Raw genomic sequence first — 22,085 nt, forward strand, 5'->3', positions numbered from 1 at the left:
TAAATGTAAGTTTGTGGATGATAAATAATGTGATTGTTTTTTAAATGTTGGTTTTATAAAAAAACAATCCTGCTGCAGCCACATTGAAGGCATACACTTCCTTCCTGTCTTGTCTGTACAGACAAATGTGTGTACATTATGGCACCTGCAAAAAGAACGGCCATAGATCCAAATAGATACAGTCTATAGGAAGTGAAAGAGTACAGTCCCTCCCGTAGACACTAGGGAGTGACAGAGAAGATGTAAATTGACATGAAGAAGTAATTATCGTCTGAAAAGGCTAATATTGACCTGTGTAATAGGGCCAGCAATCAGCCAACAAAATACAAGCAAATGCTTATTGATTGGCTAATCACTTCATTTGCCTGGCTTAAAAATTCTTGTTGATTGGTCACACATCTCCTTGTGTAACAGGGGATGGGCGGCTAACGAATGATGGAGGCAAAGGGCAACAAATGTTCCAGCAAGAGATGGTCGAGCCCATTAATAGGCTTAGTAAACAAGGGCCGAATCGGTGTTTGTTTAAAGTGTGCATGAAAAAAGGCCAGTACAGTTGTCTTAGTGCCCTATCAGACAGCCAAAAGCTCTATAGAAAACAGGCACCAATCTCATAGTTCAGTGCTTGTCTACAGAGCCTTTAATCATCTTGAGTGCCGGGTGGCAAGGGCTTTGTTAGTGTGACCACACATCTATTACACAGGGAAATGTGTGGCCAATGGCTGATCATTTTTTGACGGGTTTAAAACTACCCAATCAGCCCATGAATGAGCTTTTTCTCAATCAGTTGCTGATTGCAGGCCCCAGAGGACAATGTTGCCCTCCTTGGCAAGATAAAAAAAAATTTTTGTCACATACATTTTTTTTTTTTTAAGTACCACCAGCTAATTTTACTACATATACGTTTATAGTAAAAGCTTATTTACATGTGTAATTTTCTCATCATATATTCCCTCTAAAATGATTACATTATTGAAGAAAAGAGCATGTATGTGGTATTGCTAGCCAGTAAGGCTTACATACGTGTAGTGGTACAGGAGGAAGCCTTCAATTATCAAAAAATGTACAGACTTTTCATATTTTTCTTGAAATGTTTTGGATTTTTCCATTTCTCTATGTTGTTTGATCCAAGAAAGCACATCTGACATCATTGCTTCCATTTTTAAGGCCTCGAGCACTGTAAAGATATAGAGATATTATACAGCATTCCACAAGAATTATAATATTTTTTAACACATATGCACTGTATAGGGTACAGGCAACTAGGGTTACAAATGAAAAAAGTACTACCAGTATGCACTGTCCACAAGTCTTGACAGTAAATGCAAGAAAACAAATCCTCAGCGAATTCCTATAAAATCCAGATTCTTTATGGAAGAGATATTAAAATACTTGTGAACAATATCTGTTTTCACAAATCTGACTAACACGTTTCCAGCACTATATGTCCTTAGTCAAAGTCTGAATAAACAAAGTCTGAATAAATAAATTTTTTTATCCCCTATCCAAAGCATAGGGGATAAGATGTCTGATCGCAGGGGGCCTGCCGCTGGGACCCCCGCGATCTCCCTGCAGCACCCGCATTCTATGCGGGAGCTGCGTCTCAAGTTTCGGAAACCTCTGGGTTTCCAGGACTGGGGACGTGACATCACGCCACGCCCCCTCCATTCATGTCTATGGGAGGGGGCGTGGTGTGACGTCACGTCCCCAGTCCCGGAGGTTTCCGAAACTTGAGACGCAGTTCCCACATAGAATGCGGGTGCTGCAGGAAGATTGTGGGGAGTCCCAGCATCGGTCCCCCTTTGGATAGGGGATAAAATGTTTTTGCCTGTAATACCCCTTTAAGTACTTTGGTTGAACATAGAATGCGGGTGCTGCAGGGAGATCGCGGAGGCCCCCCGCGATCAGACATCTTATCCCCTATCCTTTGGATAGGGGATAAAATGTTTTTGCCCGGAATACTCCTTTAATGTACTGCCGCTGTTACTTTAAATACTGTTGTCAAGACCTATGTTACCAAGGAAGGTGCAATGTGAACAGGTGACTTGTTGGTAACTTATGGGATTCCACAAAATTGCTCCCATATATACTAGGGAGGAGATAGCCTAGTTAGTCTTAGCTGAGGTACAGTCAAGTGAAGACCTGAGAGTTGTCTGGTGTTCCTGAGGGAGACCAAGGCCTAAACATGCAGCCATGCAGCTACTACCAGTAACCCCTGCAGGCGAAAGTCAAAGCCTGGCAGTAAGCACAAAGACAGGGGACCAGTCTAGTCATGTCAGTCAAGTCTGTCAAGTTGCTAAAGTAAGTGTGGGTTGCGCAAATTCAGTCCAAGTCCACTACAAGTCCCAGCGAACCAACAAGCTCCCTAAAGTTCACTGAGCATCTCCTTGTGCCTAAACTGAGCAATAAAGACTTTAACATCTGTCTGCCTCAGTAAAGTGCCGGTGTCCCGTAACCTTGCATCGGAGTGATTATTTACCCCACGCCTGGCCTAGTAACCAGCGGCCATACCTCGGGTGGTGTAGAGGATAACCACGCCCTGGCGTCACGAACACATAGGGTTAATACCATCTGCCCTAAGTGTTAACAACATCTGCCCTTCCAACACCCTCACCATAGAATGGCCATAGTTAGAAAAAAAAAACTCCCACTGGCATTCTCCTTCAAAAGGGTTCTTCAGGCAAAACTGATAATTGGCCATCAAAAGCTGCTCAAGCAAGCCCCACCACCTGGATGTAAACACATGTACAGAGCCTGGAGCCTCGGCTCTGTAGATTGTGTAGTAACTGTGCTGCGTTACTACAGATTAGCTCCTATTCACGTCAATGCATAAACATATAGGGAGGAATTTACTAAGCTGATATGCCAATGACTGCTATACAAAAAGTCTACATTTTTGTGCTGTCATTGACTTGTGCAAAACATGCAACTTTTTCTAATTCTGTGCTGCCCACTGTACTTTGCCAAAAAAGTGGGTGGGTCAGTCCAACTTTTTTTATATAATTTATAACAAAAATTGGCATAAACTTAGCCTGAAATTGCTTTAGCTCAAAGCTAAAGTAGATTTCAATGTTATACCACACCGACGGAAATAGATTTGTGGCATCTTACTCCAGAGCCATTTTTTATTGAAATCGGTGTATAAAGCTTAAATGGACACTGTCATTAAACATGATTTTTAAAGGGTAGCTCCCACCATCATGATTTTTTTTTCTGTCCCTGCCTATTGCCCTTCTATCCCTAACACCCTCCCTGCCTTTATTTATTTTTTTTACTATTTTTAAAATGGCATTTAGTCTGCCTGGTAGTGTGCTCACTACCAGGCAGACTTCCCCAGCAGGCACCACGTCACTGATGCCTGCTGGGGGGGGACTTCCGCCCTTAGTTCTCCCAACAGGGTGCCTCCAGCTGTTTCACCACTACAACTCCCAGCATGCCCTGACATCTATTGGCTGTCAGGGCATGCTGGGAGTTGTAGTGGTAAAACAACTGGAGGCACCCAGGACAGGAGTTTCATGGGGGAAGGAGTGAGCCAGGAGCCGATGCGGGAGGGACGGGTGCGGGCGAGACTCTTCCTGCCGCTCGGTAAGTAAACCCAAACAACCCCCATCCCCCCCCCGTACCTTGCAGCAGCGCCCCCCATCCTCCCCCGTACCTTGCAGCAGCGCCCCCCATCCAGCTCGTACCTTGCAGCAGCGCCCCCCATCCCCCCGCACCTTGCAGCAGCGCCCCCCCATCCCCCCGCACCTTGCAGCAGCGCCCCCCATCCCCCCCGTACCTTAGAGCAGCACTCCCCGCACCATGCTGTAGCAGCCAACCCCCCGCGCCGCCCGCACCTTGCAGCAGGGCCGTCGGCGAGTGCGGGAAGCCGATGCGGAGCCCTGGCTGTTACTGCGCCTGCGCAAAATTTCGACTGATGCCCTGCCGGAATCAGTCGGAATTTTGCTGTGACGTCACTCCGCACTGCATTCGGCCACTAGGAGGGCGCCCCCTAGTGGCCGAATTTCAAATTGCTTTTAAAATGTTTTAAAAGCATTTTTTTTAATAAAGGTATATTAGAGATATGTTGTAGTACTTGAGTACTACAACATATCAAAAATTATTTTTCATGACAGTGCCCATTTAATATTTGATTCCTTATGCCAAATAAATAACTTTTGTAATTGGCTTCCATAAAAAAAAAATGTTTTGTTAGTTTTTCTGCTGTATACTTTTGGCCACCAGGTGTCTCCCTTTTTGGTCAGAACACATTCTGTCAGGTTAAAATCTCAGATTTTGGTCTCCAGCTTGTAATGGCAGGAGACCAAACTCAGAAAGTGTTTCTCTGCACTGAGCTTGATTGACAGCTGCAAAAAGCCTCACTGAAAGATACACAGAATGAAAGCTGCACAGACTGAAAGCTGCAAAGAGCCTCGCTGACAGATGCATAGAGCTTCACTGACAGCTGTACAGATAAAAAGCTGCAGAGACTAAAAGCTGCAAAGAGCCTCACTGACAGCTGCACAGACTAAAAGTTGCACGGACTGAAAGCTGCAAAGAGCCTCACTGAAGATACACAGACTGAAAGCTGCTGCATAGAGCATGAAGTCTTCTCTTCATCACAGCACTGCAATGATTTGAGGACAGAAGTGGTCCCCCAGCAGGCTTCAGTGATGTCATGCCTGCTGGAAAATGCCCACTTTCTCCTGCTGGGAGACTGCACTATGTTAGCAAGAAGAAAGGTATGATACACAGCTTTTTAAAGCTCTGAATTTTTTTTAAGGGTGGGAGGAGTGTTAGGGTGCGTTCACAAGGAGTAATTCAAGAGGAATTTACTCGAGTAATTCCTCTTGAATTCTCAGCTACAAATGAATGCGCATCTACTCTGCCCATTGACTTTAATGTTATTTCTGCTGGCCTGTTCACACTGCGGAAATTCTGCTAGCAGAATTCCGACGCTGAATTCCATTCCGCTTGAAGAAAGAACATGTTCATTCTTCAAGCGGAATCCACTAGCAGAAATCAATTGAAGTCAATGGTAAAAATAAATTGCGCCCGACATTGTTTTCAAAAGGAATCCGTGCGCAATTCGTGGTCAATTTGCGCAGAATTTGCGCGCAATTTGCGCGGAAATGGCTGAAAAACCCTTCACTTCTTTCTCCCCCATGTCTGCGCGCAATTCCGCACGCAATTCCGCGCAAATTGCGCGCGAATTTCCCGCAAATTTTGTTTTTATTTTTTCCGCCCGTAAATTTTTCAGCGTGAATTACTCTTCATTTACTCCGTGTGAACGCACCCTTAGGGAGTAGTTAGGGAACATATCCTGAGATAGTGAAGAAAAATGGTGACAGGTACTCTTTAACTATGACCTCCAAAAGTAATAACATGAGTGCTTACCATCAAACTGCTTGAATCCTCTTTCATCTGTTGCAACCTCTGCCTCTGGCTAAAGTAATACAAAAGGTAAGGAATACATTTATTGGAATAACATGTCTGTCAAAGCAATAGATCTCAGTAAAAAAAAAAAAAAAAGTAAGTAGCGTTTTTGTTGTTTAAAAAAAATGCTATTATCAAGTGAAGGAGAATTGTGACAAATAAGTAATATTACTGGAGGGCACACATTATAGGGGCTTTCTGTCAATTATCCTGTTGAGTATTATTACCATCATCCTCTCCTCAGCTAATATTATCTATGGATATATTAGAGCAGTGGTCTCCAAACTGTGGCCTTTCAGATGTTGCAAAAAGCCAACGGCTGTCTGGGCATGCTGGGAGTTGTAGTTTTGCAACAGTTGGATATCCACAGTATGGTGACCTACTTATTAGAGGGACAAATCAGATGACATAATCGGTGGGAGTCTGCAAACTGGATTCCACCAATAGTTACAATAAAGGGGCCTGAGGTGGGTTCTGAGGCCCTTCAGCACACAGTATGGAGAGTTATGACTTCTGTGAAAATGTCCCTCACAGAGTTTTAGTCATAGTGTTTCAACACGTCTCTGTGACAAAAGTCAGTGGGACAGTTTTATTATTGCATATGTGCCAGATTTTTGCCCCTCATTTACAATGTGTTTCAGACAAAGTTGCTTCACACCCGACTAGGGGTGTAGACGAACAGAAATGGGGTGTGACTTATGAGAAAAGGGGGCATGGCTACAGTACCACTTTGGGCGCAAAAAAGTACCTGAATTTTAAGGCAACTAAAAGTGTGCATTACACTGCCCGATCCCTACCCGATATGAGAGCCAGTCTCCTAGGCTCATTTAAGAAGCCTAATACACAGCTCAGTTACTGGGCAGGCTGGGCCACACGAATGTTTGCTGGGTTGCTGGCTTTTTATTATTATTTGACTGCACTTCACCTATTACACATGGAGGTATGCGGCCAACGACAAGGATTTTTTCACAGGTTAGGACCATGTTATCAGTCAACAGACTTTTTGCTCATTCATCAGCTAACTGCAGGACCTAATACACAGAGCGATTACTGGCATGTGTGGTACATAATCGCCCCATGTAAGAGGGACTTTAGGCTAGTCTGTCTAAAGGTAAGCCAGATTTAATACATTTGATTGGCAAATTTTGCGCATTTGTAGACTGTCTAGTCTAGATTTACACAGTCTAAGAATTCTTTGGATAGGGGATAAGATGTTTTTCCACGAAGTATGCCTTTAAGCTACATACGCAGTGGACCTTTTGATCAGCTTTCTATTATGCCACGTTATAAAACAATTCCCTAAGAATTTAGTTAGACCATGCACAGTATATAAAAGAACAGGGCCATCACGGTTAATGTTATTGATACCTTGAAGTAGTTATCCTGGCTGATAAGACTGCAGTTGGGAAGCATTTCTAGAAGCTTGTCGGCAAGTGTTGTTTTTCCACCGTTTGTCACACTACCAAAATAAATATGCAATATGTTAAGCCAGATACTTAAAGGGGCACTCCGCCCCTGGCATCTTATCCCCTATCCAAAGGATAGAGGATAAGATGTCAGATCCCCGCGGTGCCGCTGCTGGGGACCCCCGGGATCCCCGCTGCGGCACCGCGCTATCATTACAGCACAGAGCAAGTTCGCTCTGCACGTAATGATGGGCGGTACAGGGGCCGGAGCATCGTTACGTCACGGCTCCACCCCTCGTGATGTCACGGCCCGCCCCTTTCAATACAAGTCTATGGGAGGGGGCGTGGCGGTCGTCACGCCCCCTCCCATAGACTTGCATTAAGGGGATGGGCCGTGATGTCACGAGGGGCGGAGCCATGACGTCACGCTGCTCCGTCCCCCGTATCGCCCATCATTACGTGCAGAGCGAACTCGCTCTGTGCTGTAATGATAGTGCGGTGCAGCATGCAGCAGCGGGACCGCGGCGATCTGACATTTTATCCCCTATCCTTTGGATAGGGGATAAAATGTCTAGGGGCGGAATACCCCTTTAAGCAGGATTTCCTAGTCAAGTAAGCAACACACTGAAGCAGAGTACAGGATTTTCCAGGTAGTTGTGAACAATGGATCTAACTATTGCAAATGAACCTGAATTCTGGCACCAAAAAACTGTGCCATATGTGTGTCACATTTATTATGTCAGCAGAGGGACCCCCACGATCAGACATCTTATCCTCTATCCTTTGGATACGGGATAAGATGTCTAGAGGCGGAGTACCCCTTTAAAGGACATGTGCCACCAAATGTAATTTTTTTTTTTTTTTGAGGTTCAATAATTTTTTCAAATTTTTTTTTTTTGGGAAACTTAAAAAAAAAATTTAAATGTCACAAAATGTGAAAAAGTTAATAATAATTTGTCATATCTCCCACTGTTGACCAGCAGAGGGCGCTAACATGAGGAATCTGGTGAAAGCAACCAACGTGTCTGGCTGCAGCAAATTAGAGCTCGCATGTCTACCTTCCTCCTCTGTCTATGTGTAAAAGGAGAGGGGGAAGGGGGTTTTGTAGTTTTTTCAATTCCACTGTCACCATTTTGTTGGTGTCTGAAGGGTAGTAAAGAACAGACTAGATGTCTCTTGATAGGTCACTGCTCCTCAGGGATGTCAAAAAAATTGTGCTGGCTCCCTCTTTCATTTCACCTAGCCTGTGCTATGCACATGTGCAGTGAGAGGTCAATGCATTTCTATGAGACACTCTCAGTCTTAACTTTCATATGGCCTATGCCTGCCATAAAGCAACTGTGTAGGTGTTGTGAAGTGACACACGACAAAGAGGCTACAGTAATGGCAGCCCCAAGTACACACTTTATTGATAAATAACATTAAAACTACATTGTCCTCAAATTAAATACATAAATGAAATGCTTTATCTTAATAGAATAATTTTATTTATAAAAAAAATAAGTAGACAAAATAGGAAACTTGGGCAAATGTTATTTTATATGTTATTTTAAAATGCTGTCTAATAAAACTACATAACATTTCCTTGTACAGTGATTAAGTTTTTGTTAAAGAAAAATGGGCAGCATCTTTAAAATACAGAGGGAGACTTACAAAGGAGCTCATGCCGGATTCTAATTTGTGGAAGGCAGCTTCATTATATAAATTTGTGTTCCCAAAAAAATAGTTAAAAAAAGTAAAAAAAACATGGCCTGCTTAGTTGTAGTAAAAGAACACTTACCCACCAATTCCAACAATGAATGTTTTCATGGCCTGCCCGTCTTCAGTTTTCATTCTGTGTCAAAAAAGCATGGGAATGTATCATTAATCAACTTATAAATATTTTACAGACATAATACGATTATTGTAAACTGCAATTGTATGTTTAGTAAAGCCCATAACAAAAGCAATACAAAGTCAAAACTTAAGGCCCTTTTACACAGGAACATTTGTTTCTGACTATTGCACTGTTTAAAAAGCTCAGCGGTCAGCAAATTCTCTTTTATCAGCTGATCAAATCTTATGTGCAGGCCTAAAAATAATTTTTGGTAATAATAGCAATAATAATAATAATTTACATAGCACCAACATATTCCACAGCACTCTACGATTCTGGGGGTACATACAAAACCAAACATCCTAGAAATGCACACTAATAATCAACTAAAACAAGAGGAGTGAGGGCCCTGATCCCAAAAGCATATGTGGTGTCCCGAACCGTATTTTATATGTTACCTATGTAGAGGTGCCCATAGTCAGAGTTCCTAGGATGTCGGGGTCCCTCTTTTCTAGTCTTCCCCTTGTCACCTCTCACTTAGCCACTAAATGTATAGTAGTTCTATCTGATATTTATACAGTAATACGTATAAAAAGTGTATATATTGAATTGTCTACCTGTTTGTAGCGTAACAGGACCTGCGGGTCATATGATCAGGTGGAAAACTCTATGGTTTTGCTTTAGGACATTAGGAGGTCCAAGTGACGTGTTCACCCACCATGCCTTGTAACGGTGAGTGACAGCTGACACGGACCAATCCAAAACGGCCCTGCCCCTGCCCATATAAGGGAGCGGCGGCCATTAATCGCGCTCTTGTTCCTGCGCTGCTGATGAGGACTGATCTGCGTAGCTATCTTCCGCAATGACTAGGCCCAAGCCTTGCGGCAACGGCCATCCATACAAAACTGTGAGTTATCTCAATCCCTGTTAACTTCGCAAGATCACCGAACCTAAACAGACCCCTAAATCCGGACGGATCTCTGCACAAATCCTAATTCTATTAATCCTTGAATAAGTCAATGGTCCGCAGCATCTGTCAATCATTGCTGAGCTGTATAGAGACTGTATTACTAAGACTGTTGCTGTTAATTGGATGTACCGCAAGTACTTCAGTAAAGTTTATGCAAGTTCAAGTTCATCCCTATTGTGGACCTTCATTCATTTAAGCATGCACCTATCGTTTCTGGGAAGGGTGGCGATAGGCCGAACATTTACCTCAGCGTATTAACCCACACCCTGGCGTCACGAGTGACAGGGGTTAAATTAACCCCTCAAATACCGAAGCAACACTTCCACTGTATTATATCCCCCCAAGGGCTACCACAAAGCCTTTTTGGCGTCACAAACAGGATTCGGGTGTGTGCCTACTACAGTTGCCACTAGTGAAAGTGTACTCCCCCCAAGTAACAAACTTTATTCATGTACTGTGACTTATACTCCGGAGTAAGGGGTTGCGCGCACGGTGCTGGGTGGAGGAACTGCGCATGTAAAGTAAGGGGGGAGGCGATTAGCACAGCGGAGTTACAAGCTGCGAGATGAAGAGCTGAAGTTAGGGCGGAATCTTCCTGCACACGTGATCCAGAGACCCCGCCCACTGAAGCCCTCGGTGCCGCGGCGACCATTTTGTTGGAGTCTAGAGCCGGAGACCAACAAGGAGAAATAGTTCAGCAAGGGAAAAGGCGCAGAGTGTGACAGCGGGTTGGAAGCTATAAGGAGCCAGAACAGTATGGGACTCTGAGACATCAGATTGCAAATTGTAATCCTATATAGAGTCACTCCAGCTGCCGATCAACGCACTCAAATTTCAACTAAAAGCTATTGAGTTTCAAGTCACCGCTCTCAAATTTGAAATCTACGCTCTCAGATTCCAGATTAGAGAACAACTGCGTATCTCATCGAGACCTAGGAATTCAAGATTTATTTAAAGGGCCGACATACCAAATACAAAGATGTCAGAACCTGCAGCGCCACAGTCCCCATCTGAACAGCAAGGGGGCGACGCTCCAGTGATTTCACCAATGGGGTTTCCACCCCCAGTCAGAAGGGTGTTGCCGCCTTCACCAACACTTTCTACCTCACAAAGATATACTCTCCCTATGATTCCAGCAGGACCTTCATCACGGGCAAAGCAGGATCCAGCAAGTCCACCTCCAGCCTCTCCCTATGTATTGGGAGCCCCTGTTGGTGCACCTGTCTTCTTGGGGAATCCTGTGCTTCCCACCTACAATGGTGACCCTTTTACACTGAGAGACTTTAAAGAAAAGTTCTACAGCCTCTTTGGATTTTATGCACTACCCCTTCATCAACAGATACAGTTGCTTCTGGGACAGCTCCAGGGACCCGCCTTGGAGGAACTTCGCACCTGGCCGGTGGCTGACAAAGCCACAGTGGGACAGATTTTTGAAAGACATTCTCAGGTGTTTGAATCTCATTCTCCCTCGGCGGTACGCCTAAGACTATATGAACGACGTCAGAAGCCAGGTGAGACTCTCAGAGCATATGCAGTAGCTTTACAGAGCGTGTTAGAGGCGGTACAGAAGTTGGACAGCATCACGCCTGATCAGGGCAACCGAGTACTGATGGACTGTTTTATAGAAGGGGCACTGAACAAATGGGACAAGGCCCAACTTAGGATGCTTGCCGTGCAAAATCCCAACATGGCTTTCCCAGCTTTCAAAAGACTAGCGGTTAAAGTGATAGAATCAGGACCTCAGACAGAGGAGGCTAGTGTTCCCGCTACAGAATCTCCGGGGCCCTCGCCCCAGCCGCCTGTCCCTTCTCAGTTTGCCCAGCCAACACCTTCTTCTAGCCCTTGGACAGCTGACCTACAAGACATTAAACAGGACATTGAGCAGTTAGCCAAGGCCTTTAAAGAAATGGCTGTACGGCCAAACCCTTCTAGATCTGCAACACCGCCATCTAAGAAACCTGACCCCCGCCCTGCTGATCCAACTAATACCCTTCCTGTGAGACCACCTGGAAGTCAGAGACCTGTCTGTAGTTATTGTAACAAGAATGGACACTGGAAGAGCCAATGTTGGGCTTTAAACGGGCGTCCCCTGGGGTCGAGGACCGCACCCCGGGAGTAGCTGCTGAAGGTCCAGAACCAACCAGCGACAAGAAAGGACTGTCTATGTATGTAGCTTCTTGTCCTTATGTACAGGTGATAGTTGAAGGTATCTGGTTACAAGCTCTGATAGATATGGGGTCTCAGGTGTCCACTATTCCGCAGCGGGTTTTCTATAAGTATTGTGGTCCCGAAAGGTTGTGTGAACCTCAGGAAGCAGAGTTTAGAGTAATTGCAGGGAAAGGGAAACCAGTACCCAGGCATGGCTACTGGGAGCCCACGGTGAAGGTGGGACAGCATGTGTTTGAAAGGCAGGGTGTGATTGTCACCAATGTTAGGGGTGAAGGGGCAGCTGATTTTATCTTAGGAATGAATATTATGAGGCACTGTTTTGATGATATTGTCTGTGCACTACATGCATCTCTCCCTCACTTGTCACTTCCAGGCCGGCGAGCTGCCCAACACCACCTCAAAATTCTCCAAGCAGAACAGATGTTTGTGAATCATCAAGGAGAAATCTGTCGAGTGAGGATCCAGGATATACGTGCCGTTAGTCTATAGCCACAGACGGAGACAGTTATCTGATGTCGTGCCCGACCCGGGGTTAAAAATCAAGATTATCAAGCGCTCTTGGAAGATTGTTCCTTGGTGCGGGCACTAAAATGCTGGTGTTATCCCACATTTTTCATTTTTCACTAGGGTTAATAGGAAAAAAAGCCCCCCAAAATTTGTAACACCATTTCTTCTGAGTATATAAATAAACCATGTGTGGATGTAAAGTGCTCTGCTGGCACACTACAATGCTCAGAAGAGAAGGAGCGCCATTGGGCTTTTGGAGAGAGAATTTGGCTAGAATTGAAGGCCATGTGCGTTTACAAAGCCCCCCATGGAGCCAGAATGGTGGAACCCCCCCCCCACATGTGACCCCATTTTGGAAGTACACCCCTCACGGAATTTAACAAGGGGTGCAGTGAGCATTTACACCCCACAGGTGTCTGATTTTTGGAACAGTGGTCCGTGAAAATGAAAATTTTTATTTTTCATTTGCACAGCCCACTGTTCCAAAATACCGGTGGGGTGTAAATGCTCACTGCACCCCTTATTACATTTCGTGAGGATTGCAGTTTCCAAAATGGGGTCATGTGGGGGGGGGGGGGGGTTCACTGTTCTGGCACCACGGGGGGCTTTGTAAACGCACATGGCCCCTGACTTCCATTCCAAATTTTTTTTTTCCTAAAAGCTCAATGGCGCTCCTTCTCTTCTGAGCATTGTAGTGCGCCAGCAGAGCACTTGACATCCACGCATGGGGTATTTCCATACTCAGAAGAGATGGGGTTACAAATTTTGGGGGGCATTTTGTCCTATTATCCCTTGAAAACATTTTAAATTTGAGGGAAAACTAGCATTTTAGTGAAAAGAAACACATCCAACTGTGGGGTGTTAAGGCTCACTGGACCCCCTGTTACGTGCCTTGAGGGGTGTAGTTTCCAAAATCGTACGCCATGTGTTTTTTTTTTTTTTTGCTGTCCTGGCACCATAGTGGCTTCCTAAATGGGACATGCCCCGCAAAAACCATTTCAGCTAAATTTGCTTTTCAAAAGCCAAATGTCACTCCTTCTCTTCTGAGCATTGTAGTTCGCCCACAAAGCATTTTATGTCCTAACATGAGGTATTTCCATACTCAGAAGAGATGGGGTTACAAATTTTGGGGGGCATTTTGTCCTATTATCCCTTGTAAAAAAAAATTAATTTGAGGGAAAACTAGCATTTTAGTGAAAAAATTAATCATCTGCACATCCAACTTTAACGAAAAGTCGGGTGTTAAGACTCACTGGACCCCTTGTTACATGCCTTGAGGGGTGTAGTTTCCAAAATATTATGCCATGTGTTTTTTTTTGCTGTTCTGGCACCATAGGGGCTTACTAAATGTGACATGCCCCCCAAAAACCATTTCAGAAAAACTCACTCTCCAAAATCCCACTGTCGCTCCTTCCCTTCTGAGCCCTCTACTGCACCCGCCGAACACTTGACATACACATATGAGGTATTTTCTTACTCGAGAGAAATTGGGTTACACATGGCCCCTGACTTCCATTCCAAATTTTTTTTTTCCTGAAAGCTCAATGGCGCTCCTTCTCTTCTGAGCATTGCAGTGCGCCAGCAGAGCACTTGACATCCACACATGGGGTATTTCCATACTCAGAAGAGATGGGGTTACAAATTTTGGGGGGCATTTTGTCCTATTATCCCTTGAAAACATTTTAAATTTGAGGGAAAACTAGCATTTTAGTGAAAAAAAAACACATCCAACTGTGGGGTGTTAAGGCTCACTGGACCCCTTGTTACGTGCCTTGAGGGGTGTAGTTTCCAAAATCGTACGCCATGTGTTTTTTTTTTTTTTGCTGTCCTGGCACCATAGTGGCTTCCTAAATGGGACATGCCCCCCAAAAACCATTTCAGCAAAATTTGCTTTTCAAAAGCCAAATGTCACTCCTTCTCTTCTGAGCATTGTAGTTCGCCCACAAAGCATTTTACGTCCTAACATGAGGTATTTCCATACTCAGAAGAGATGGGGTTACAAATTTTGGGGGGCATTTTGTCCTATTATCCCTTGTAAAAAAAAAATTATTTGAGGGAAAACTAGCATTTTAGTGAAAAAATAAATCATCTGCACATCCAACTTTAACGAAAAGTCGGGTGTTAAGACTCACTGGACCCCTTGTTACATGCCTTGAGGGGTGTAGTTTCCAAAATATTATGCCATGTGTTTTTTTTTTGCTGTTCTGGCACCATAGGGGCTTACTAAATGTGACATGCCCCCCAAAAACCATTTCAGAAAAACTCACTCTCCAAAATCCCACTGTCGCTCCTTCCCTTCTGAGCCCTCTACTGCACCCGCCAAACACTTGACATACACATATGAGGTATTTTCTTACTCGAGAGAAATTGGGTTACACATTTGAGGAAGATTTCTCTCCTTTTACCCCTTTTCAAAAATTCAATAACTGGGTCTACAAGAACATGCCAGTGTAAAAAATGAAGATTTTGTCCTTCAATTTGCGGCTATTCCTGTGAAACACCTAAAGGGTTAACAAACCTTTTAAATGTCATTTTGAATACTTTGAGAAGTGCAGTTTTTATAATGGGGTCATTTGTGGGGTATTTCTAATATAAAGGCCCTTCAAATCCACTTCAAAACAGAACTGGTCCCTGAAAAATGTCGATTTAGAAAATTTTGTGAAAAATTGGAAAATTGCTGCTATACTTTGAAGCCCTCTGATGTCTTCCAAAAGTAAATACATGTCAACTTTATGATGGAAACATAAAGTAGACATATTGTATATGTGAATCAATATATCATTTATTTGGAATATTTATTTTCCTTATAAGCAGAGAGCTTCAAAGTAAAAAAAAAATGCAACATTTTCAATTTTTTCATCAAATTTTGGAATTTTTCACCAAGAAATGATGCAAGTATCAACAAAATGTTATCACTATCATAAAGTAGAATATGTCATGAAAAAACAGTCTCGGAATCAGAATGAAAGGTAAAAGCATCCCAGAGTCATTAATGTTTAAAATGACAGTGGTCAGATGTGCAAAAAATTGCCGGGTCCTACAGTGAAAATTGGCTGGGTCCTTAAGGGGTTAAGGGGTTAAATAGAAGTAATTCACAAATCTTTTTAACACCAGTTGATTTAAAAAAAAACGTACCCCCTTTAACCCCTTAACACCTTGGGGATGGAGGGTTTTCCCGTTTTTGCACTTTCGTTTTTTCCTCCTTACATTTTAAAAATCATAACCTTTTCAATTTTGCACCTAAAAATCCACTTGAGGGCTTATTTTTTGCGCCACCAATTCTACTTTGTAATAACATCAGTCATTTTACCCAAAAATCTACAGTGAAACGGGAAAAAAATCATTGTGTGACAAAATTGAAGAAAAAATGCAATTTTTTAACTTTTGGGGGCTTCTGTTTCTACGCAGTACATTTTTTGGTAAAAATGACACCTCTTTATTCTGTAGGTCCATACGATTAAAATTATACCCTATTTATATAGGATTGATTTTGTCGTACTTCTGGAAAAAATCATAACTACATGCAGGAAAATGTATACGTTTAAAATTGGCATCTTCTGACCCCTATAACTTTTTTATTTTTCCACGTACGGGGTGGTTTGAGGGCTAATTTTTTGTGCCGTGATCTGAAGTTTTTATCAATATCATTTATGTATTGACCGAACTTTTTGATCACTTTTTATAAATTTTTTCATTAAATAAAAAGTGACAAAAAATACGCTATTTTGGACTTTTGAATTTTTTTGTGCGTACGCCATTGACCGTGCAGTTTAATTAATGATATATTTTTATAATTTGGACATTTCTGCACGCAGTGATACCACACATATTTTTATTTTTTAGACTTTTTATTTATTTTTTAATGGGAAAAGGGGGTGATTCAAACTTTTATTAGAGAAGGGGTTAAATGATCTTTATTAACTTTTTTTTGTTCACTTTTTTTTTTGCAATGTTATAGTTCCCATAGGGGGTTATAACACTGCACACACTGATCTTTTACATTGATCAATGGTTTCTCATAGAAAACCATTGATCAATGATTCTGCCGCTTGACTGCTCATGCCTAGATCTCAGGCACTGAGCAGTCATTCGGCGATCGGACAGCGAGGAGGCAGGTATGGATCCTCCAGCTGTCCAGTAAGCTGTTCGGGATTTCATTGCGGCGATCTCGAACAGCCCCCTGAGCTAACCGGCAATTACTTTCACTTTAGACGCGGAGTTCAACTTTTAATGCCGTGTCTAAAGGGTTAATAACGCGTGGCCGTTGTTAGAGGCCTTGCGTTATAGAAAGGGAGTGGGTGAAGGGCGTATAGTTACGCCCTCCGTCCCCAACAGGTTAAGGACTGGGTTATTTTTAATTTTTGCACTTTTGTATTTCCCTACTGACCTTCTAAAATCATGACGCTTTCAATTTTCTACCTACAGACCCATATGAGGGCTTGTTTTTTGCGCCACTAATTTTACTTTGTAAGGACATCAATCATTTCATAACAAAATCTATGTTGAAACCAGAATAAAATATTTGTGGGGCAAAATAAAAACAAACAAACACCCTTTTGTAACTTTTGAGGGCTTCCGATTCTACGCAGTGCACTTTTTGGTAAACATTACACCTTATCTTTATTCTGTAGCTCTATACGGTTACAAGGATACCTAATTTATATAGGTTTTATTATATTTTACTACCTAAAACAAATTATAACTACATACACCACAATTAGTATGTTTAAAATTGTCATCTTCTGACCCCTGTAACTTTTTATTTTTCGTATATGGGGATGTATGAGGGCTCATTTTTTGCGCCGTGATCTGAAGTTTTTATTGGTACGATGTTTGTTTTGATGGGACTTTTTGATCGCTTTTTATACTTTTTTTTAGGTTATACAAAGTGACCAAAAATATGCAATTTTGGACTTTGGTATTTTTTTATTGACCGTGGGGTTTAATAAACGCTATATTTTTATAGTTCGGACATTTGCACACGAGGTGATACCACATATGTTTATTTTTATTATGTTTACATATTTTTTATATTGAAGTTGGGAAAAGGGGGGTGATTCAAACTTATAATATGGAAAGCGTTATTGGGTGTTTTTTTTTTTTTTTTTACTTTCATTCAACTTTTTTTTTTTTTTTTTTTTTACACTTTATTAGTCCCCTTAGAGGACTTTTAGGAGGAATCATTAGATTCTTCATACAGATCAATGGAATGCCATAGAACTCCATTGATTTGTGTGCTCTCCGCTCGATTGATAAAGCCTGGTTCAGCCAGGCTCTATCAATCTGAGCTGCAGCAGCAACGGAAGGAGAGGTAAGCCATCTGGCTACCTCAGCAGTGGATCACTCCCCCCCCCCCCCCCCCCCAAAATCGCACGGAGCCAGCGTCATACACATTTTTACTGCAAATCACAGTACTTTTTGTGGTCCTATTTTATTTTTTTTCTGCCTAAAACAATATGTGTTGCCCTTTTTGTGGCATTTTTTACATTCTTGATAAGAAATTGTTGAATCATGTAATGGGATAAAAAAAATGCAACAAAAAACAATCAGATTGATCAATCTGTCCAAGAAAAAAACTAGAGTAGTTGCCCCTAACAACCAATCACAGCTCAGCTTTCACTTTACCAGAGCTTATTCTGATATTAAATTGATGAATCTCATAAGTCAAAGAAATGATCCAGAATAATCAGGAAAAAGATTCCGGACAAATCAATAGAAAATAAAAAGTAAATACTGTAGTTTATTGGACACACAACAGACTATGCATTTCAAGAGGAGATCCCTCTCTTTGTCAGGACGTGATGTACATTTGTAAGGGCAAACTTGTTAAATAGTACCTATCATGAGCTTGATAAATCACCCCTACCTTTAGTTTCATTATTTTTTTTTTTATTTCTACCTTGATATTGTTCTGTATCTTCTGCTCAGTCTCAGTAAGCTCCACAGACTGGGAAGGGGTGTTCCCCAACAGGCGTGAAATCATCTGAAGTCCTGCTGGGGAGAACATCCTCCCTTACTCTGCTACACACAGTTGAGAGCAGTTCAGTGTGAAATGGGCTGTGATTGGCTGAGACTGCACCCTCCCCAGATCTCAGTACTGAACTGTGTCAGCGCTGCCCAGTAGCTTGCAAAGGGAGCAGAAATATTCAGCAAATTATTAAGCACAATATTCAGTACTATGAACTGAAGGCATCATAACTTTACAGTCTAGCTCAGCTCAAAAGAAAACAGAGCTGAAATATTTAGCTCTATATACTCTATACACTGAGCTGAGCTGGGGTCCCACCTGCATTTCCTGACTTTCTCTCTGCCGGGCTGCTGCAGGTGACAATCTTCATGCAGGACTGCAGACAGTACCAGAAGGAAAACCCCTGGTGGCCAAACTTTTAGGGTATAATTTAACACATAAAGCTACAAAATGTTATTAAGAAATATATTAGAAAAGTAATTCAAAAAAGCTAATCTATCAAAAATTAATTTATATTACTATTATATGTACCATTTAAGCCTCTGACTGCCAGAGCAAAAAAGTCTGCTTAGTGGGCCATTTATTTGGATACACCTTAATAAAATGGGAATGGTTGGTGATATTAAAGGGGTATTCCAGGCCAAAACTTTTTTTATATATCAACTGGCTCCGGAAAGTTCAACAGATTTGTAAATAACTTCTATAAAAAAATCTTAATCCTTCCAATAGTTATTAGCTTCTGAAGTTGAGTTGTTGTTTTCTGTCTAACTGCTCTCTGATAACTCACGTCCCAGGAGCTGTGCAGTTGTCACGATTCGGCTGGCAGCAGGTGGATCCTCTGTGCCAGAGAGGGATTGGCGTAGACCGTGCTAGTGGACCGGTTCTAAGCTGCTACTGGTTTTCACCAGAGCCCGCCGCAAAGCGGGATGGTCTTGCAGCGGCGGTAGCAACCAGGTCGTATCCACTAGCAACGGCTCAACCTCTCTGACTGCTGAAGATAGGCGCGGTACAAGGGAGTAGACAAGAGCAAGGTCGGACGTAGCAGAAGGTCGGGGCAGGCAGCAAGGATCGTAGTCAGGGGCAACGGCAGGAGGTCTGGAACACAGGCTAGGAACACACTGGGAAACGCTTTCACTGGCACGATGGCAACAAGATCCGGCAAGGAAGGAAAGGGGAAGTGAGGTTATATAGGGAAGTGCACAGGTGAATAAACTAATTAAGCCAACTGCGCCAATCAGCGGCGCAGTGGCCCTTTAAATCGTAGAGACCCGGCGCGCGCGCGCCCTAAAGAGCGGGGCCGCGCGCGCCGGGACAGGACCGACGGAGAGCGAGTCAGGTACGGGAGCCGGGGTGCGCATCGCGAGCGGGCGCCACCCGCATCGCGAATCGCACCCCGGCTGGGAGAAGTATCGCAGCGCACCTGGTCAGCAGGTCTGACCGGGGCGCTGCGATTGCGAGGAAGTTGCGAGCGCTCCGGGGAGGAGCGGGGACCCGGAGCGCTCGGCGTAACAGTACCCCCCCCCTTGGGTCTCCCCCTCTTCTTGGAGCCTGAGAACCTGAGGACCAGACTTTTGTCTAGGATGTTGTCCTCAGGTTCCCAGGATCTCTCTTCAGGACCACAGCCCTCCCAATCTACCAAAAAAAATCTTTTTCCTCTGACCGTCTTGGAGGCCAGTATCTCCTTTACGGAGAAGATGTCAGAAGAACCGGAAACAGGAGTGGGAGAAACAAGTTTGGGAGAGAAACGGTTGATGATGAGTGGTTTAAGGAGAGAGACATGGAAGGCATTGGGAATACGAAGAGAAGGAGGAAGAAGGAGTTTGTAAGAGACAGGATTAATCTGGCACAAGACTTTGAAAGGACCAAGATAGCGTGGTCCCAGTTTGTAACTGGGGACACGAAAGCGGACATATTTAGCGGAGAGCCATACCTTGTCTCCGGGAGCAAAGATGGGAGGAGCTCTTCTTTTCTTATCGGCAAACTTTTTCATGCGAGATGAAGCCTGTAAAAGAGAATTTTGGGTCTCTTTCCATATGGTGGAAAGATCACGAGTCACTTCATCTACAGCGGGCAAACCAGAGGACAAGGGAATAGGGGGGGGGGGGGGGAAGAGGGTGACGGCCGTACACCACGAAAAATGGGGATTTAGCAGAAGATTCAGAGACTCTAAAGTTGTACGAGAATTCGGCCCAAGGTAGAAGATCTGCCCAGTCATCCTGGCGGGAGGAAACAAAATGCCGTAAATAGTCACCCAGGACCTGGTTAATTCTTTCTACTTGCCCATTGGATTGAGGATGCTAAGCAGAAGAGAAGTTTAATTTAATCTTGAGTTGTTTACAGAGAGCCCTCCAGAATTTTGACACGAATTGGACACCTCTATCCGAGACAATCTGCGTGGGCAAACCGTGAAGACGAAAAATGTGTACAAAAAATTGTTTTGCCAACTGAGGCGCTGAAGGAAGACCAGGAAGAGGAATAAAATGTGCCATCTTGGAAAATCGATCAACGACCACCCAAACAACAGTGTTGCCACGGGATGGGGGTAGGTCTGTAATAAAGTCCATACCAATCAGAGACCAAGGCTGTTCGGGAACAGGCAGAGGGTGAAGGAGACCAGCAGGCTTCTGGCGAGGAGTCTTATCCCGGGCACAGACAGTACAGGCCCGCACAAAATCAACAACATCTGTTTCCAGAGTCGGCCACCAATAGAAACGAGAGATGAGTTGCAAGGACTTTTTGATGCCCGCATGGCCTGCGAGGTGGGAGGAGTGACCCCATTTGAGAATCCCGAGACGTTGGCGTGGAGAAACGAAGGTCTTCCCTGGAGGAGTTTGCCTGATGGAGGCTGGAGAAGAGGAGATCAGACAGTCAGGAGGAATGATGTGTTGCGGAGAGACCTCTACTTCCGAGGCATCCGAGGAACGAGAGAGAGCATCGGCCCTAATGTTCTTGTCGGCAGGGCGAAAATGAATTTCAAAGTTAAAACGGGCAAAGAACAACGACCACCTGGCCTGGCGAGGATTCAGCCGTTGGGCAGACTGGAGATAGGAGAGATTCTTGTGATCGGTGAAAATGATAACTGGAAATTTTGATTCCTCCAGCAGATGCCTCCATTCCTCAAGTGCCAATTTAATGGCCAGTAGTTCTCGATCCCCGATGGAGTAGTTCCTCTCCGCCAGAGAGAAGGTCCTAGAAAAAAAAACACAAGTAACAGCATGCCCGGAAGAATTTTTTTGTAGAAGGACCGCTCCAGCTCCCACTGAGGAGGCATCAACCTCCAATAGGAAGGGTTTAGATGGAACAGGTCTGGAGAGCACGGGAGCAGAAGAAAAGGCAGACTTGAGCCGTTTAAATGCGTCTTCCGCTTGGGGAGACCAGGACTTAGGATTGGCATTCTTCTTGGTTAAAGCCACGATAGGAGCCACAATAGTGGAAAATGTGGAATGAATTGTCTGTAATAATTGGCGAACCCCAAAAAACGTTGGATAGCACGTAGTCCGGAGGGGCGTGGCCAATCTAAGACGGCAGAGAGTTTATCTGGGTCCATTTGTAGTCCCTGGCCAGAGACCAAGTATCCTAGGAAAGGAAGAGATTGACATTCAAACAGACATTTCTCCATTTTGGCATAGAGTTGATTGTCTCGAAGTCTCTGAAGAACCATGCGGACATGCTGGCGATGTTCTTCTAAGTTGGCAGAAAAAATCAGAATATCGTCCAGATACACAACAACACAGGAATATAAGAGATCACGAAAAATTTCATTAACAAAGTCTTGGAAGACGGCAGGGGCGTTGCACAGGCCAAAGGGCATGACCAGATACTCAAAGTGTTCATCTC

General features: G+C 43.6%; 1 protein-coding gene across 2 annotated transcripts in view; it reads right to left on the reverse strand.

Annotated features, from left to right (window-relative positions):
* NMRK1 (nicotinamide riboside kinase 1) overlaps positions 1-22,085 on the reverse strand; it is a 68,554-nt gene that overhangs the window by 17,322 nt on the left and 29,147 nt on the right. For both annotated transcript variants that reach the window (XM_056523275.1, XM_056523283.1), the window contains 4 exons: positions 8,599-8,652; positions 6,781-6,871; positions 5,374-5,422; positions 1,021-1,174 (listed from right to left, as the gene is read on the reverse strand). In XM_056523275.1, the coding sequence (XP_056379250.1) occupies positions 1,021-1,174; positions 5,374-5,422; positions 6,781-6,871; positions 8,599-8,652 (348 nt within the window). The remainder of the gene's footprint in view (positions 1-1,020; positions 1,175-5,373; positions 5,423-6,780; positions 6,872-8,598; positions 8,653-22,085) is intronic.

The sequence above is a fragment of the Hyla sarda genome, chromosome 1 (genome assembly GCF_029499605.1).
Source record: "Hyla sarda isolate aHylSar1 chromosome 1, aHylSar1.hap1, whole genome shotgun sequence".
Lineage (NCBI taxonomy): Eukaryota > Metazoa > Chordata > Amphibia > Anura > Hylidae > Hyla > Hyla sarda.